The 18120-nt window shown below is 39.8% G+C and overlaps 1 protein-coding gene across 2 annotated transcripts in view; it reads right to left on the bottom strand.

Annotated features, from left to right (window-relative positions):
- The window catches only part of LOC117306753 (neurogenic locus notch homolog protein 1-like), a 58819-nt gene extending 50095 nt beyond the window's left edge, over positions 1 to 8724 (bottom strand). For both annotated transcript variants that reach the window (XM_033791238.1, XM_033791237.1), the window contains exon 1: positions 8041 to 8724. In XM_033791238.1, the coding sequence (XP_033647129.1) occupies positions 8041 to 8096 (56 nt within the window). In that variant the 5' untranslated portion in view covers positions 8097 to 8724. The remainder of the gene's footprint in view (positions 1 to 8040) is intronic.
- Between the last annotated feature and the right edge of the window lie 9396 nt (positions 8725 to 18120).

Here is an 18120-nt window from a genome sequence, read left to right as displayed (position 1 = left end):
AGTACGTGTAGGCTACATAGGTGAGTAATAATTAAGGCAGGGTAGAAGTTATGACACTACAGTAGGTATATCAACAATAGCCATGTGATTTAGGGTATGTCCACAATGTGGATTCTCTCATGGTACATGCCTGATAATTCACGGAGGCAGCAAAGGCAAATTGCCTTGGTGCTCTGGAAATCATGAGATTCCTTAAAGGGTGCCATTTACCAAGGAGAAAATACCTTTGGTACCCTTGCCCTTACTAAAACGAAGCAATCGGTTTGATGGTCCATGATTCCAACAACCATAGACCCCCCATTGTGAACCAACCGAATTGCATTTAAACTTTACGTTCCGGTACTAACCACTAACTGATGCCGGTACCAAAAGTACAACAGCAGTTTCACAAGGAAGAGTCCAGACACATTTCACATCATCAATTTCAAACTGTCTGTGTAAATCATTGGGCGTCTCGATCCCATGTCAGATTGCGCCTGAAAGGTCGTGGAACCTTTATTTTAAGAAAGTCTTTTTTTTGCGGTAACTAAAAGTCAGAATCAGACCTGGAAATACCATGGGCACAACTCATGCTGCCCCTCGTCATATGCATTGGTGCCCCTTCAACAGTTACCAATAAAAATTTGAGTTCAAAAGCCAAGTAAAAATATCAGTTGATCGTCCTGGTTAAGTTTCAGTATGAAAAAAATACGCAGGCAATTTGTTTTTTTGAAAAACAAAAGTAAAACAAACCGAGAAAAAAACCAAAAAAAACATTCGGCCTCAATCAAAATAGGATGAGGGAGGGGACGATCAACGTGTATGTTTTTATTCAGCCTCATGGAAGTGCCCCTTGCAAGTTGAAAATGGCATTGCCCTTCTAAAGTTTAAATTCCTGGGGCCGATTTCACGAAACTTTACGCAACTGCTTAAAGGCAGTGGACACTATTGGTTATTACTCAAAATAATTATTGGCATAAAACATAACTTGGTGACGAGTAATGGGGAGAGGTTGATGGTATAAAACGTTGTGAGAAACGGCTCCCTCTGAAGTGCCATAGTTTTAGAGAAAGACGTAATTTTCCACGAATTTGATTTCGAGACCTCAGATTTAGAACTTGAGGTCTCGAAATCAACCCTCTAAACGCACACAACTTTGTGTGACAAGGGTGTTTTTTTTTCTTTCTTTCATTATTATCTCACAAGTTCGATGACTGATGGAGCTCAAATTTTCACATGTTTCTTATTTTATGCTCATGTTGGAATACACCAACTGTGAAGGATAGTCTTTGACATTTACCAAAAGTGTCCACTGCCTTTAAGTCCACTTGCGCAACGTTTATGGCGTAAGTTGCGCAAGTGGACTTACGCAGTTGCGTAAAGTTTCGTGAAATCGGCTGCAGGCCTGCAGAACATTGCTACATAAAAATGTATAGATCAAGCACACGTCTCGACAAGGTAGACTGACTTTACCGGGTTACATTGAGGGCAAACCATAGACAAGTTGACATGATGAGTAGCACGTGGAAGGGCGTGTTACTCCCTTCCCTATTGGACGAGTAAATTATGTCCTACATTTCCGTCTGGGTGACGGCTAGCCAGTCTACCATGCTACATCTTATGAATCATAATCAGCGTGCATCGCTCTCTCCTTCCCAAACCCCTGATACAGAGTCTCTCTTTTGTTTTATCATCGGTAAAACGTCAATGTGAAAGTTGGGTTTATAAATGCACAGGACACTGTTGGTATTCATTACTCAAAAGTAGTTATCATAAAAACTTCCATGGTTTGAGCAATGGAGAGCTCAGTTGGTGGTATAAACAGTGAGAAAGTCAAGCATTGTATGAAAAGACTACCTCTGAAGAAACGTTGTTTTTGAGACAGACAGGGGTTATTTCTTACTCGAGTATTACATTAAAAGGCTTCATGCCTGAAGCTAAGGCACCATCAAACAAAGCGTTGTAATTTGTTGGCTGCTTAATGCGCCGTAGCACCTTGTAAACCCTTATAAGGTGCTAAATAATTGGGTCTCAGAATTCATCACTGCAATAACCTATCTTTCTGAAAGTTTGTATATACTCAGCGCCTTGAGTACCTTGTTTGGTAGATACGTGCGCTATATAAGACTTCGATATTATTATTATTATAAGTTTAATGTAAATATGTGGACATTTTGAAAAAGTACCCACATCCTTTAAACCTGTGGTCCGATTGGGACCTGCGTGAGTACTTCAAGGTCAACAGCAAATACCACAAAATTAATATTCCACGCAATGTAAGAACAAAAGGAAGTCTAGTGATGTGACATTATTGATATAGCAACTCCAAAACAAATAGACGACCTGTTCTCCGAAGAGAGCAGTTTGGTGAAGATAACATTTCACAGGTTTGTTATTTTATGCATATGTTGAGATACGCCGAGATACGCCAAGTGAGAAGACTGGTCTTTTACAATTACCAACGGTGTCCAGTGTCTTTAATTATCTACATGTCTCTGCAATAAACACCCTTTGTGACGGAACAGTGACGTAGTGTGTTAAGTAAGTACATTCGAACAAAGAAACAACATGTTTGTAAAACCTGTTCCCGCAAGAGTACTATTGTGTATAGGTTACTCTGACCCTTCAAACAGCTTCAAGCATCACAAACAAATTCCCGGCTGTCAAAAAAAAAACTTCATTAATCGGTATTCCAATGCAAAACTTCGTACAGTATCTCTTCATTCAGCAACGCCAAGACTCCGCCAACATTGACGACAAAAGCATCTTAAAAGTTCAATCCCATATCGTTTCTTTTTACCAATCTTTTGTGGGTGCCCCCCCCCCCTCCTTTTTGGGGTCCATCGCGTGGTGAGGTAGTACTACTAATCTCTTGGGATAAACCCCATCGGATTAGGCATGTGGGTATGGCTTGGTAATCCACATAGCGCTGCTGCTAAACAGTAGGCAAATTCTCGTATAAACTGTAGCAAACAAATATGCTCAGCGTGTTACACAGGTTAGCCACATTGTTTAGTCCTTCATTTCCATAAGCACAGGAAGGTAAGCATGCCTTTCCGCGTGCTTATGGTTAGGAGCTAAGCCCAAAATCGGCCGTTAAGCAGCTCTGGTTACTGGTGTATGATCAAATGTCTAAGCCGTCGGCCGGATTAGCTCATTATTAGCTAAAAGGGTTACCCAGCATGGTGTACATTGTTATTCACACATTCCAAAAAAAACAAAACCTCGTTGAGATGCATCATGTTTTGATGAGACAAACCCCATTTTGTACAGGAGATCTACTGAAGGATGAAGACAAGACCAACAGTGGCCAGTGCCTTAAATCTTGAATCATGTTTGCAGAAAATCATTGTGCAAACTCCCAAGACGCCTTTAGTGAGATCTCCGAGATTGTGTCATCCTTGAATATATTTGAAGGAGTCACTTCAAAGAGACAAGTCGAGAATGTCCCCCACCCCAGCTCTCAAATTGAGAGTCTGTCTGGCACACATTCATCAGTGGCCCGAGTACAATACATTTTGTACATCCAAGGTGAACACATAAATGAACAAAATGTGTTCTTTGGCTGTTTAGTGTTTAGCAGGCAGGTTTCAATCAACCTATTGAGGAAGAACACATATTGAACACATAAATGAACAAAATGTGTTCTTTGGCTGTTTAGTGTTTAGCAGGCAGGTTTCAATCAACCTATTGAGGAAGCAAGGAGGCTACATACTGGGTCATAATACCTTCCTTTCTTTGTGATAATAGGGAGATCATTCTTAGTTATTGATACAGGGTCAGTAATGTTTGCCTTGCCGGTCGTGGGTAAAGCCCGGAGCGCTTTTTTAGTTGGTGATTTTCAAGACCTAATTAATAATAATGAAGACATTTGTAAAGCGCCTAATGCAAAAGCCTCTAAGCGCATAAAGAGAACAATGAAGTATGCAACGGGTGAAATTATGAAACCATACAAGAATATCTGAGACGACAGCCGATGTGACACTAAAACGGTTACTTTGGGTTGAAATGTCCATCAACGACAGCGGTGGTAAGATAACAACCCCATTCGGAGTCGTGTAAATTTATTATTAACAAATCCGTTTTTGTTTGAAGTAGGATTTTAAACTTTGCATCATTAGGTGAGCATGGCTGATACTATTGCCTCCATGCCCCCTGGTCATTGCCCTGGTGCCCATGAATTCATTGCTCCAGTAGAAATATATAATGTCCTCATAGAGTGCCCTACCAAGAATGCCCTTGGTGTATTTGCCCTTAGTGTATTTGCCCTTGGTGTATTTGCCCTTTCAAAAACGAAGCATAAAGACATTGATAATGTTTGCGGTAGCACCACGAGTGCATCTCGAGTTGGTTATAAAAACAAGCCGTGATTTAATACCAATTCAACGTTTCGATCAGTATGCTCTGATCTTCTTCAGGAGAAGAGGTTTTTGTGTTGTATTCCAACATACGTAAACTTCGTTGAAAACTCAATCAACAGGGGATCCGGAAAAAGGTTACTTTCAACCGCACTTCCTAAATGCAAGTTCGACCAAATCTACCACATGATCTTGCCAACTTCGTACCATCCCAGCCAGGATGGTATCAATTAATGACATGGTTTTAAGTTACTTTGAAGGGCGGTTCAAGTTGAGTAACCATGGAGGAAGAATTAAGTGTAATTCATGTTGTCATGACTAACGCACTGCACCAAATAACAGTTTCTAACTTGTGTTTTCGACTATCACAGATTTGAAAGAATATGATTACATTTGATTATTTAAAGTTAACGTTTGCTGCGTATCCAAGTAGTGTTGTAGGTTTTGAATGACGTGGAAACAACACGTGGAAACAACCAGGCATATTACTTAGTTTGTGGAATGGCTAGGTACATGGCACTTTCTCTTTGATACTTGATATGAGAAAATTGTAAATTTTTAATTGAGCGTTTCGAGGGGCACCAAGGCAATCGCCTCCATTAAGTAGGCATATCATATCAGGCCGGAAAATGAAGAACTCATAAAGGAATGTTTTGGTTTTAGCCTTGGTGGAGGCAAAGCTACCAGACAAATCACAACGATTATTCGTATCATAATTATACCAGAAATAGGCCAAATCCATTACTTGGCGCTGAGTCCAACTCCAAATCATACCCAGTTGCAGACATTTATTCATGGTGAATTTAGTCCAGACTAGACTGTCTATATAACGAGTCACCACTCACTGATGGAAACTCGCTTCCGATTGGCTGATCGACCAGTGATGACGTCAATACTGACAAATCATTTTTCACCCTTTCCACCCCCCCCCCCCCCAAAAAAAAAAAAAAAAAAAAAAAAAACACGAGTCGTTCGCTTTCGGATTCATCAAGAAAACGATTCACAAAAAGTTACCAATTTATGTTTACATTATTCATACGTGTTGCTAAGTGAATTTATAGCACAGTCGTAAACAAAGTAGTGTTTAAGATTGAAGGGCCTCTTGTTATCGCGAAAGTAAACTAGACCATCTACTACATGTAGTTTGTAAATATTTGCTTAGGCTTAACGCGTTTTTAGACAAGATTATTGTGTTTCCTGTCCACGAGCGTTTGGTCTTAGTAAATAACAACACTGGGTTTAGAGGATGTGCAAGAAAAACACCCTTTACCAACCCAGGATCAACTCTGGGCTATCCCACTTAAAACTGAAACACGACTCAAGTAATTACCTCAAATTGCTTGGAAAAACTGATGGTATGTCTCAACCCATAATGCAGAACACCTTGAGTTATACAAATACAACTGTTCCCAGAAGCTGTGGGCAAACAGCGGTGCTTCTGGGCAAACATCAGGAACAGATTTCCCGCAAATACGGAGGGCGACAAAGAAGGTCGTTTATAAGAGATTCAAACCAGGTCAACAAAACCCCAAATGTCTTCGTCAAAAATATAAAATGATTGTCTAATTTTGTTTTAAGGGGGAAATCGTTTAGACAAAAAGCTGCAGTACATGCTGGTTAAAACGTCACAACAGACAAAGTTTCAGAAACGCGTATATGTCGCTGGCAAATCGCAAATATTTTTGGCGGGGGGTCTGTCAAGCACGAGTCGACCTTGAGAAATTCAAAAATCGACAGCTACTCGTTTGAAAAAGGAAAAACCACTAACAACCTTGCCTTCGAAACAAAACAACCCGTTTGTCTATAGAGTGGCTGCCTTACACATTTAGGAAGGCAAAATAAAAACGTAAAATGCCCTGAAAAAGTTCTGGGCAGACACGTTGATGCCCTGAAAAGGTTATTGGGCAGCAAAATGCACAATGTACTGACAAGGATTTGGGCCGCAAAACGAAACACGCCCTGAAATGAAAGGGTTTTGAACAGCAGCATGTGTCCTGAAAAGGTTTTGGGCAGCATATCGAGACATGCCCTAAAAATAGTTTGGGGCAGAAAAAAATTAAGTCAGGAAAGAGTTTCGGGCAGCCAAATGAAAACTTAATAATATGTTAGAAAGGTGGCCTTGATTTCAGATTGAATACTCTTATGCAGCAGGTAACCAATAGCTAAAGGTATCAATGGTTTGTTAAACAAACAACCACCAACAAAAGACCTGCTTCCAACTATTTGTGTATTCAGCGACCGCCGAGTATTTGAAATCCACAGTAATCTATATTGACGGGGGCTATCAAGAAAATTCCTTCGCTTCATAAATCATTACTTGTGTTATTTGAGATGATGGATTGATCAAGTCTAGCGAAACAAAAAACCAACATGATGGGGACTCACTGTGTATGGAATTGTTGAACGTTCGAACCCAGTATATATACCACGTCAGGGTCTGAATGACTGATGGACTTGGTACGAAAATTAATAAACACAAAAATATTCTGGATGATCATGTAGAAAAAATTTAGAAAGCGTTTTGTATTCTCACTGTTGTAGAGTTTTTGGTGGCATTTCTCCCGATTCAGAATTAATCTCAGGGAAATCGTTTTCAAGTATCTTGAATGTAAGGAAGCATTTTATTCGACTGGTATTTGTTATATATTTTGTTTAATAGCACTGGTTCCAACCATCTGAACTATGCCATCGCAACTTTAAAAAATGTCGACCAGCTGCCGATTCCTAAAAGAAATGCGAAATAGATCAGACATCACCTGGGGGCTATTCTGCATAAATCCCATACCACCACAGACCAGTTCTAGCACACTTCCGCTGCTAATGAGGATAACTTGCAGACAAGAAGAGACAGACAACTCGTGAAATTGTCACAAAGGTTAGCAAGTTAAAAGACAGCGTCTCACCCTCATTGCTGAACATGAGGGAACTGGGTCTGCGAATTAGCAGCCTGCTGAAAGACATCTCACAAAGTCCCTCCATCCCAAAACGACACAAGTTCTTTTGAAACAATTCTTTTGGAAAACTGATGATTTCACATCATGAAGCTTAAGTAGGAAGTAGGATTTGAAGCTTGGTAACATCTGGGCTGTTTGTTCTACTACGGGGAGCCGAACCCGTAAGGCAGGTTGCACCTCGTGGGATGCCTAAGCCCTAATGATGAGTCTTGAAGAACATGTGTGTGAATCGAAGAGAAAATGACAAGTAACCGTCGCCACCGGGATCGGGAGCAGGTGAGGGGAGCTATGGTACCCGTCAAGGGAGAGGAGTTCTCCCCACACGGGCTTGTTAGACAAGACGCTCCGATGAACTTGTGCCCCCATCCTTAACAATCACCAATTGAATTTGGTCATGATTGTTCTACAGTCCATTGAGGCATGTATAACTCCATGTAGAGTCATAACGACATTGGAAATCGCAAGAAGTAAAGTAATTGGATAAACAATGTCAGAAACAATCAGGCAAAAAATGTACAAACTTTGTATTGTTGTAACTTAAAAAGAGAAAGGAAAAAGGGACCAAGCCCACACTGTACAACGTTTTTCTGTTACAGACACACCATTCTCTCTTCTTTCGCTTTTCCTCTCTCGTCTGATCATCACCTGAAAACAAACTTGGTTAATTTAAAAGTCACTTTGTTCACACCATACAATTTGAATTGTGTTCAATAGTATTAACAACTGAAGAAGAAGAAAACAAGACTTACCCTTGACATACAAACGCGAAGAAGCCGAACACCGCTAGAAACGTATAGATATGCATCTCGTCCAAAAAAAACACCAAAATAGTACAGTACTAGTGTGCCGCGTGTGCCTCAGTAATAAGCACCAGATCGAAGAAGCCTGTCCCTCCGCTGAGTGGGCTGGGTGGAGGAATGTTCTTAAAGTTAAACCCAGGATGTCGGGCTTTCCACTAATCCACTATTCAGAAGCAGCATGCAGGGGGCGCTTTGTCATCTGTATTGATCTTCCAGTTTCCAAAGGGGACTATAGATGGAACGTGAAGAATCCTCCAAACCCAATATCGCCTCCCTCAGTCACACACCACTGGATTCTGAAGTGAGAGGAAAAAAAAAAACCCAGAAAACTCCAACAGGTATAGAGAAAGGATTCAACGAAACAGGCTTAACAATCTGGTGGGTCAAACCATGGAGCAATACAATAAAAGTCAAACTCCACTGTAACAAGTAACAATCAAAGCGCGCCTCTGATTGGTGTAGATTCACTATAACCACTTTCTCTTGACTCACAGAGACGCTCACTCAAGCAGCCTTTTATAAGCTGGTTGGGGTATGCAGCCAGCCCGGCCTTGGTTTATAGCAAACTGGCCGTGAGGTTCCGTGTCGATCAATGAGAGAAACTGTGTCCTCTGGTGTGGAGTACACCTTGAACTACAAGTGATGGACCAGCTTGTGATCTCGGTACGATATAGCGTGGGTAATAGATTGAGCGTGTCCGGCCGGAGCATCCAGTGCGCGTGCTCATTAAGTGCCTTGTGCAGTGGCTTTATAGGCCCAGCCCCTGTTGCTGATTGGTATCATAGGCTGAGATCACAGTCAGATCGTTCTGCATTCGTGAACCAATTGATCATGCTTTGATTTCTACCTCCATGCTTTGATCATCTACATTTAACGACACGGTTCATCTATAATAGACTTCCTGTGGCATGTTGAGATCTGTTTCCGTAATTTACGTCTCCAAAGAAACAGTTACGTTTCCTCTCTTAATTAAAGGCGTTCACTTTCCGTTTGGTTTCATTAAAGCCACCGAGACACTAGTGGTAATTACTCAAAATATAATATTGTATGTATTTAAACTTACTTGGTTACGAGCTATTCAGCACTGCTGATTAGTATACAACATTGTGAATAACGGTTCCCTCTGAAGTAACATAGTTTTTTTGAGAAAGAGTTTATTTCTTCAATCAGGCCTGAAGCCTTTTATTTGAAACATCTTAAAGCTCACAAATTATTGTATCAAGGGTGTATTTTCTGTCATTCTGTGCAACTTCGCTGAGCCCAGATTTTCACATGTTTTTTTATATATTTAAAATGCATATTGGGATACACCAAGTAAGAATTTTACCAAACGTGACGTACCCAGTGCCTTTAAAGCCAAACATACTTATCTTTACTCCACGCTAGAACTGCATCCCCATCTACACCCACGCTACACATCTCCTATTGATATCGATATTTAATTGATATTCATTTCCCCCACACGTTCCCCTTGTGAGGGGGAACATCATTTCATCCGTTCGTGCAGACAGTACATGAGTCACTGTGACGTCATGAGTACCTCCCAGTCGACGGTACGCACGGGGAGCAGACTGTCTAGTCGAAGCTCAATGGAATAGGTCTGACTACTCTGCCCAGGGTTGTGGGTGAGCGGGTGACGTGTAAGAAAAAGAAAACTTCTTATATTCTTCAGATCAAACGATAGCATTTACACTGATTCCGAAAATTACCGGTCTTAAACTTAAACTCTTGACTAATAATTGTCATCTAGTGATGAGTAAACAACGCGGGGACAACTGACGATCAATTACATGTATTTATCACTGACAGTATCGGGCACCATCCCAAAGGCCTCCTTACCATGATCCATACCACAACTACTGCTGCCTAATTGGGTTTCTTAGTGAAGTTTGGCCTAAGGGGGTCAATCAAAAGTACATGTATACATATTTTTAAATTACATCTTTTCCCCCAAAACATCATGACAACATTTCACTTGCCCAGCCAACCATTCAGATTATCGATTTCTATTGTATGAACAAAATTTCAATTAAATGTCGTTCTCTCTGACCCGAAATCGACATTCAAAAATAATAATATCATGGGTGGCCCCTGCCCTGTTTCTTTCTTTTATTGTTGAGTGCAAATAAAATTGCAATTTTAAAAGTTGTTTTCTCGAAATGCAAATCGAAAAATATTGATAATTCTCAGTGGCCCCTATAACAAGGCCCATCTTTGTTGACTCATTGGTCAAGGGCAATGGACTGCACGGTCTCCCCTGTTCTCCGATGTCAGCGTCTTTTGTAATAGCTGGCTTTCCCCCCTTGAATTAATATTATATTTGTTGTTTCTTACAGTTTATTAAGGTAGTTGAGGTTAGACGAAGACGCATTTAACAGGGCGGGATTTGAACCTACGACCTCACTGAAAACAGCAAGAGGAGTAGCTTTAATGGTTCGTAGTGTCATTATGTCGCATTGTTTGTTAACGTACACTTTGGGATTGAATGGAAAAAAAACATCATAAAGTGAGACCTGAACCTGCGACCTCCGGATTAACGTACCATTACTCTTAACCCAAAGTTCCTATCAGTGGTTTATGACTTGTATCCAATACAAAATATCCAGTACGATATTAAAATATCCAATATATACGCAGCCGCTGTTCAATAACGGTCAATCAATTCTGATTAACACATGTGGTATCCCCATATCAATCAAAAATAACGCCCACGAAATGGTTTCATTCTGTACGAGTTCCAAACCACTGGCTAGTCAAACTCAACCCCCACGAACTGCACTAACCCACCACACCATCCCCCCCCCCCCCATCACACCAAGACAGAGGGGTGAGCTGTAAAGGGTTTGGGGTACTTTATTGTAGGACACAACACATAAAATCCACGACTTTACATTAAACTTACACGGTTCAAAGATAATGAAGCTAGAAAGCTTTCCTTAAAAGATTACTTGCTGAGGTTCTGTAGTTTTTAATTACTGCGTAAACAATTTCACGGAATGTACTTTAGCATTCACAACGGGTTTACACAACTCTTCTAAAAACATTGCTGTACTATTTTAACATGTTTCTCAAAAACTTGACGAGCAATGAAACTGAAATTTCTACAGGTAAATTATATTACATACATCTTCATTCACAGTGAGCGAGTATGGATTCATGTCATGACCAAACACTTTATCTGCAAAGTATCAAAACCCCTTAAAGGGACACGTTGTCGTGGATCGGACGAGTTGGTCTATAAAAAAAAGCATTTGAAACCATTTGTTATGAAATGCATGTTAGAAAGATGTTGTAAAAGTAGAAAATACTGATCCACACAAGTATCACTCAAAACTGCACAGTTTTCCTTTTACGTGCGAACTAACACGGTCGGTCATATGGGAGTCAACAATTTGACTCTCATAAATGGCCGACATGTTAGTCGACGAGTAAAAAGAAAACCACGCAATTTCGAGGCATGTTTGTGTAGGTCATTGTATTCTACTTTTACAACATCTTTCTTTATGCAGTTTACAGAACGCTTTTGATAGACAGACTCGACCGATCCAATGCACTGCGTTCCGTTAAACAGAAAGCCCAGCTGCAGTACCAGTCATGATTCAGCCGTCTGCTTGTGAAGGAAGCTGGGATGGGATGAAAACCGTAAAACAAAACCTCAACAAGTGCCGCAGCACCGACCACGGGAAAACCGGCTACTTTCAAATCAAACAATGTTTATCTCATGGGATTGTCAAACAACAGGAAAAGGAACACATCATACTTAAAGGGAGGCTATACCTTTTGGTAACTTCTCCCCTTCAAATATTGATCATAAAATCTTATTTGGTTAGAAGAACTGTTGATACTGCAGTTGTTGATAATGTATAACATTTTAGGAAATGATCCCCTTCTGAGGAATGTGGTTTTAGATAAAAGAATTCTCCAGAAATACTTCAATCTGAAAAACGTTTCTGTGTGAAACGTTTCTCAGATAGTGTATTCCTATAACGGATTATTCTTCATGCGAGTGTACACATAACCGTTCCATTGTTACTGTTTAATTCTAAATCCATATATTAAAGATACTGGACACTATTGGTAGTTGTCAAAGACCAGTCTTCTCACTTGGTGTATCTCAACATATGCATAGAATAACAAACCTGTGAAAATTTGAGCTCAATTGGTCGTCGAAGTTGCAAGATAACTGAAAGAAAAAAAAACACCCTCGTCACACGAAGTTGTGTGCTTTCAGATGGTTGATTTCGAGACCTCAAGTTCTAAATCTGAGGTGTCGAAATAGAATTCGTGGAAAATTACTTCTTTCTCAAAAACTAAGTTACTTCAGAGGGAGCCGTTTCTCACAATGATTTTTTACTATCAACCTCTCCCCATTACTCGTTACCAAGTAAGGTTTTATGCTAATGATTATTTGAGTAATTACCAATAGTGTCCACTGTCTTTAAAACAACCGAATGGTTCAAACCAAACAAAGGTATAGTTTGCTTTTAACGGGAGTCGTTTCGGGTTTAGTTGAATGTTTGTTTGTCTGTGTGTTTGTTTGTTTGCTTGTGTGTTTGTTTGGATTGCTTGTTTGTTTGGGGTTTTTGTTTGCGTGGGCGTTTAGATGATTTTCCCGTCACGGAAACTCAGCAAACTCCCCCACGGTGATAAACACTATGGCAAAAGCCAATCTCTCTCACACAAACATCGGTTTAACGTCTATGATTATGAGTTGCACAAATCAAGAAATTATAATTCATATAACTAAACGATAACAATCATTCTTAAGTAATGTGAAATAAGCGATTTGGTAGGATTTGAACCCACAATCATAAAGTACACCTATATTATTAGAGTACTATTGAATACTTTTGATATATGCATGTTTATATGCATCAAATCAAAATACTCTGTGACGGTGTTGTATGTATTGTATTTGTTCAAGTTTATTTGTTTTGAAACTAAACATGTCTTTTGCGGTTTTTTTTACTCGATCCTGACGGAAATGAAGATACTGAAAATCGATCAATATTTTAAGATCCACTTCGCTAAGCGCTCAAATATTAACCCCTTTAAATAATTCAAATAATGAAAAACCTTATTAAGATTCCGCGGAGTACGGTATATATCTCAATAACAAAGTGATTGAAGTTATTGTAATTCCATAAATCGTTGGAATAATTATTTAGTTCCGTTCAACTGAAGTTGAAGAACCTTTCGGTTTACAGATTCCACAAAGTAGTTATCTGTAACCCCCCAAAAGACTGAGTAGAAGGGACTGGGTTTTAGCTTAAGTTGGCATTTCAATCGACACGTTTCTGTCATCATCAGGAAGCTGAGATCCTCATATCTCCAGACAACTTAACTTCCCAAGGTGTAACCGCATCCCTTTGCATTCATCTGTTATTTCCACACTAGAATGCGTCATTATACATCTCCCTCTCCCTCCCTCTCTCTCTGAATTCCCCCAATATTGTAATGTAATTTAAAGGCACTGGACACTATTTTGTAATTACCAAAAATACATTTTAACATAAAACGTACTTGAATGAGCAAAGGTGAGCTGTTGAAAGTATAACACTTTGTGAGAAACGGCTTCTTTTGAAGTAACGTAGTTTTTTAGAAAGACGTCATTTCTAAAAAAAAAAATATTTGAATTGAATTGAATTCGAGACATCAGTTGAGGTCTCGAATTCAAGCACCTAAAAGCACACAACTTGTGCGACCAGGATGTCGCTCTGCCGTTATTCTCTCGCAACTTGGGCGACCAATTTAGTTCAAATTTTCACAGGTTTGTTATTTTATGCCTATGGTGAGGTACAACAAAGTGAGAAGACTGGTCTTTGACAATAACCGAAGGTGTCTTGTGCCTTTAAAGGGATGCTGCAGTGAATTCAAATAAAACAGTTAATTTTGCTGTCATTTATTTCTGATACATGTATTGAACCTCAATAAAATGTGTTTTGTTTTTTCCTCGACATATCTCACTTGCGTAATTAGCGAATAAGTCAGGCCACACAGTGCACACGTCTTTATATGCTCACAGCCAGGGGGCCCGACGGCTCGGGTTCCCGACATGACGTCACGTTTATGCCCCTTTTAGGGGCGGGGTGGGTTCCCCTAATCTCTTGAATACATTTTTAAAATACTTGCGCATTTAATAACAAATAATAAAACATATTTCAGGTTTAAAAAGTCATGTTTAATCGTTTAAATTATTTAAAAAAAAACACTGCAGCCACCCTTTCAGGGTGAGCACAAATAACACAGGAAACGCTAGTTCCTTCGGACTGATGTGGACTGGAGCTTCAACGGTTCGCCGATTATGTTTTCTCCCGTGATAGATGCAAATACGATGGTCACGGTTTGCTATTGAATTAAAGGTCAGGATAATTATTATCTCTTCAAAAACTTAGATTTCCACTCAGATCAAGTGCACTGGGTTCTTTTACATGCGTTGCACAACACATGGGACCAACGGCTTTACGTCCCATCCGAAGGACGAAGCAATGTGTAAGTGTCTTGCAAGTGTAACGGCTGGGGAATCGAACACAGTCACTCAGCTGATCAGCTAATAATGTACCTATGGCATGCCTGTGAATACAGACAGGTTGCGGCAAATGGCTCACTCTTTTGTTTGAATGCAACAAATCACCAGGTGTTCCTCGTCGTAGTTCAGGTTGGATTTAGGTCAAGGGCTTACACCGGACTGTTCACTGTCAACAATGTATCCCCATTATTAACTAATTAAATAAAAACGAGACGTCACTAATTATTGAACTTAAAGTCTTAATTTGATTAAGGCATGGAATTATGCCCAAGTGTTCAAAAACAAACTCAATGTTTGTCATGTGTACGAGCCATAGCATAGAAATACAAAAGGGACATGTACCCATGCTCAATGGCACAGCAGCTGCAAGGTTTGGAACATCGAACAAAACGATTTTGGAAGATGGAAAATGGGTCTCATTATGATTTGTTTTTATATTCAAATACTATCATACACTAAGTTTTTAAGGATCTTTAGAGTTGGGAAACAGCTTCCTCTGAACTTTCACGACAAAACCAGCACACATTTAGTTGAACACAAACACAGTTGAATCGAAAGCGGTACCCACAACTCTCAAATCAAAGCGTTTTAACCAGCTTTAAAACCCAACCCAGAAACGGTTTCAGATCCAATGGAAGTTGATTTACACAAGGCTCGCCCATGAATAGTTGACAAAGTACCGTGTATTCAACGTAGAAATTACATTATATTTCAGCGTACACGGTATACCTATAGTTACCCCCCCCCCCCCGCCCACTCACATGAATCCATCTTTTTGTTAAAGGAACCACCCCCTTTTCTTCATAGTGTTTTTTTTTTTTCACCTCACGTCTACGTATTTTTGTTTTAAATTGTCTTGGCCTTCGTCGACAAGAGTGACGCACGGGTCACCGGGGAATCAACCTGCCACTTGATTGCACACATTTCATATTTCATGTTAAATTGACTTGGAAGTGTAAGTGTCTCAGGTCCGAGAATGGTCTGCTATCAACCCCCCCCCCCCCCCCCCACAAATTCACACCGATCAATGACACACCCACACGGCAGCTCATGGTGAACTCTAAGTATAGAAGGCCCTTTCACACAAGTTGTTGTCAAATATGAACTTTCTATTTTACGATTACACTGCCCAGCTGGTGTTGAGCCTTTGACCCCGTCCAGTCATAATGTTGGCCTTGTACATCAACTAGAAAGTCACTAATTATCGGGATAGACAGTTCATCACATGACTCAAAATGTCAAAGAGTACGCCTATGAACAACCTTTCTTTTACGAAAAGACAGCTTCGCATGTGACAATTTTTTCATTTACTTCCTTATTTATTAATGTATTATTTGTTTATTTTTTTTATTTTTTTTTATTGTAGTTTTATTTTAGTCTTAATTAGGTGAAACTTAACGAGTTGTCATTTTTTTTTCGAAAACAATGTACTTTTCTACAAAAAAATGTATCTACTCCTTCAATCTACTCCTTCAAACGGTTGTGTTACTTCTGCTGATCGATAGCGACTGTGCAATCACAAGTTATTAAGTCAGAACGAGCGAGAGGTCATTGCCCTTGAGCCTTCTGAAGACTTCTGGCCAGAAAGAGTTGCATCATTGCATCATTGCATGAAGAGGCAGGGTCCGTTATCTAAATTGATGATCGTGGATGGAACATCCTCTTTATCATGTCGTAATACACCCTGAAGGTTATGACACCTTTGGTAATATCGAAATAATTGTTAGTAAGCTTAACAACTTAATTGTTAACGAGCAATTGGGAGCTGTAGATAACAGCAACACAGTGTGAAAAACAGCCGCCCTAAGGTAAAACGTAGTTTTTGAGAAAGAGGTAATTTCTCACTCAAATATTAAAAGACCTCAGGTCTGAGACGTTTTATTTGGCGTCTGAGAGCATATGTTTGTGCAACAAACTTTGTTTCTTTTGTTACTCTCTTGCAACTTCGATGACCACTTGAGTCCAAATTTTCACAGGTTTGTTATTTTACGCATATTATGTTGAGAATACTGGTCTTTGACAATTACCAATAGTGACCAGTGAGTGCCTTTATAAGCCTTGTCTGAAGACTTCTTGTCAGAAAGAGTTACATGAAGACGGAGGGTCCGTTATCTCTACATTGGTTATCGTGGATGCCACGAAGGAGGGGGTCATGCTATACTTCAACTAAGTCCACACTTTTTGGGACCATTTCTCAAGCAATAGTCCGGCTTAGCAACTGCTTGAAATCGAGTTCAGGTTGTAGACCTATGACCCTTTTCCAGCATTGACATCTACACCTCGCAACTCCAAAACACAGTACTTAAAGAGTTCATATAAGTTGAAATTCTCAACAAGGTTATGATTCCAAAGTTTATGGATCTTTCAATGACCCCCACCCCCTCCCCCAACCCGGAAAACAGTTTCCCCACCCCCTATACGTCCTTGCATTTTTTTTTTTTTTTGGGGGGGGGGTTGGATATTGTCACCCATCACTTGAAATCATCTTGTTTCCAGTTTGTCTTTTCTTTTCAGATGAATACTAATTTGGTGATACTATTAATGGCAATGAACAATTATCACTTCTAAGTTCTATCATCTTTATGGTTCTAGCAATGGGTTCTTTCGCTATACAGTTAGTTTGTTGACATGCACCTGTAAGGGGTGCCAATAAACAAAGGTGAGAGTGCTGCACCCACCTTGCCTCATCACTCTTTGCCAATACGAAATTGAAACTTCTTATTTTGAATGTGCATTTTAGAGGCTCCCGCCAACTGTCAGTTAGATTTGTAAATAATTAGCGATTAGAGAACAGTAACGAGTTAAACCTGCCAGTAGGTGGCTAGCTACGGGTAGTTTCTTGTCCAATTTGCAACAATATTTCAACCTTCAGTGGCACTGCAGGGCAGAGTCAAAATGTTAGTTTTCTGCACAAAGCGTTTATTCTTATATATAGCAAGCCTGTGGCTATTTTTATTGACCGCACATGCCAAGGGCCAAGCCTCCAATCTTGCCTCCAATTTGTGGCTGGTGATTTGGTCAAGAACTCGTAGAAAACACCCACAAATTAGCAGAGACGTGCTCAGTTGGAGCATGGGCCGTAGAGAAGCAAATTTCGGACGGGGCATCAGACAATTGATCGGACATGACACATTCAGCGACCTGCACCGTCATTCTTTGGACGGTAGGCCAATGCTACGAGTAGAAAAAACACAGACAATAATAAACAAATATCCTAATACAAACCAGCGTTTGAATGTATAACTAATGTTTTTGTTTCCAATAAAAGTTGAAAAAAATTCAAGGTCGCGTTACAACTTCGAAAAGTCCATCCCTTATCTACAAACTACAAATCAGATAAATATCCACTGAAACAAAAACAAAACAACGAACTTGATCATCATTTTGGTTTACAAAATATACATTTATGGCCAAACATCAAAAAGACATCCAAACAGCAGCAAATCTACAACGACAATAACAAACAGGGTAAGAAAACAAGTTTTAAAAGTTACTCATTA

The sequence above is a fragment of the Asterias rubens genome, chromosome 2 (genome assembly GCF_902459465.1).
Source record: "Asterias rubens chromosome 2, eAstRub1.3, whole genome shotgun sequence".
Classification (NCBI taxonomy): Eukaryota; Metazoa; Echinodermata; class Asteroidea; order Forcipulatida; family Asteriidae; genus Asterias; species Asterias rubens.
The sequence above is the reverse complement of the archived record's forward strand: the minus strand, read 5'-3'. Positions and strand labels throughout refer to the sequence as shown.